This window comes from Haplochromis burtoni, unplaced genomic scaffold (genome assembly GCF_018398535.1).
Source record: "Haplochromis burtoni strain Fernald_Lab_line unplaced genomic scaffold, NCSU_Asbu1 Contig_648, whole genome shotgun sequence".
Classification (NCBI taxonomy): domain Eukaryota; kingdom Metazoa; phylum Chordata; class Actinopteri; order Cichliformes; family Cichlidae; genus Haplochromis; species Haplochromis burtoni.
Window position 1 is genome coordinate 127187 of NW_024583009.1, and position 1581 is coordinate 128767.

At 35.9% G+C, this 1581-nt stretch overlaps 1 protein-coding gene across 2 annotated transcripts in view; it reads left to right on the forward strand.

The window, feature by feature from the left end:
• Positions 1 to 489: 489 nt before the first annotated feature.
• Positions 490 to 1581, forward strand: part of LOC102304260 (lysophospholipid acyltransferase LPCAT4) — a 25596-nt gene continuing 24504 nt past the window's right edge. For both annotated transcript variants that reach the window (XR_006053142.1, XM_014329952.2), the window contains exon 1: positions 490 to 887. Coding sequence is in view for 1 of the 2 variants with exons in the window: in XM_014329952.2 (XP_014185438.1) it covers positions 798 to 887 (90 nt within the window). In the remaining variant the exon portion in view is untranslated. The remainder of the gene's footprint in view (positions 888 to 1581) is intronic.

A 1581-nucleotide genomic window follows, 5' to 3' on the forward strand; every position in this document is an offset into this window, starting at 1 on the left:
AGTTTAACTCAAGCATTTGAACACACTGTCAGTGCTGTGTTAAAACTAAAATAAAATGTGTTCTGTTTTTTAAATATAGAAACTCATTTGAATGAATATTTTTAGTTTAATTATAAATTAAATTATATTTTAATTTAACTCAGCCACCTCATTCAGAGTAAGTAACTATCTCTCTAGCACCTCCTGGTGGCTCCAAACTAAATTGCAGCCAAAACCTGTATGGTCCGTGTGTTATATACAGAGCTAATATGATATTTGACAGGCTGAGATGCATATAATGGGTATTTGGAACTTCTATGAAATTAAAATGACATTTTAAAGTGTAATTTGTAACTGTTCCCTGGTGTAAGTGAGCTTCTGTACCTTCACCTAGGTAAAGTTTACCTCTCACCCAGCGCTTTGACTTCAGGGCTCAGTGGCGTGGGCTGAGCGACTTGTAAAGGGGCGGGACAGGTGATGAAGTAACAAACAGAGGGTATAAATTCTTTAGTATGTGTGCGGTTTGGCCATGAGGACAGTAGAAACTGAAAAATTCGTGGTTTCTGCTAGCTTATCTTTGTTTCTAAGGGTGTCCGAGCTAGCATCAGCTAACACTCAGGTTTTCAAACTCCAAACTGCCAAGGACACTTTTCCGAAAAAAGAGAGGTGCTGAGCAATGAGCGCACCCTGACCAGTTTTTCCCTTTCTTTTTTTCTTTCCTCTGGCATTTTTAGATAAACTTTCAGCAGCAAAGGAGCCTGAATCACTTTTTGAACTTTTTATAGTTAGTAAAACTTGTTTTTTTTTGCTAGTTCGCCATGGAGAGCCAGAGCAGCAGGGCTGCTACACAGGAGTACCCCAACCCTTTCATTCATGAGCTGAAGCTGACCAAGGCGCAGTGGATCAAGGTACTCATTACATGTATTGATTTTATGCTTGGAAGTAGGGCAGGATGTCCGGCAGACCTACTGCCCTGCTTTAAACAGTTAATCTTCTGCTTAACCAGAGACCCTTGCTAACTCTGGGTTTGTCTCCGGTTTTTGGAGGTTATAAAGGTAATCCGCAAAATGCTAATTTATGCTACCAGATGTGATCGCCTGTTTTATTTTGTTTTAAAAGCTCAGTTTCCCACATATTTCTGCTTAAAATTAACTTAAAATCAGAATTAATCAGAATTAAAATAATCAAAATCCAATTAAATAATCAAAGTGAGTAAATGAAACGGGAATGTTAGATGTATTTATTGAGGAAAATTATCTACTATTATTAGAAAAAGTATGTAAAAATCTCCTTTTCTGGTCCTTTTTTGTAACTTCCTCTGTAAATATAACATTATTGATCATTTCAATATTTCTGCTATAAGTAGACAAGTCTAATGGCACAAAAAATGTTTGTGAGATCAGGTATTTGGTCATTTAATTATTCAGAAACATGTTTCATAAGCATGGTCTTTTTCTAGTCTAAATATAACTTAAAGTATCACCTAATCTTTTGCCCCCTTTTTTTCACAAGTAGATAAATCTAAACAAACCAAACTGGAGAAAGTATATCAAAAAACAGTTTTGGTATGAATTTCTCAATTAATGTAACCTGATTTTCCCA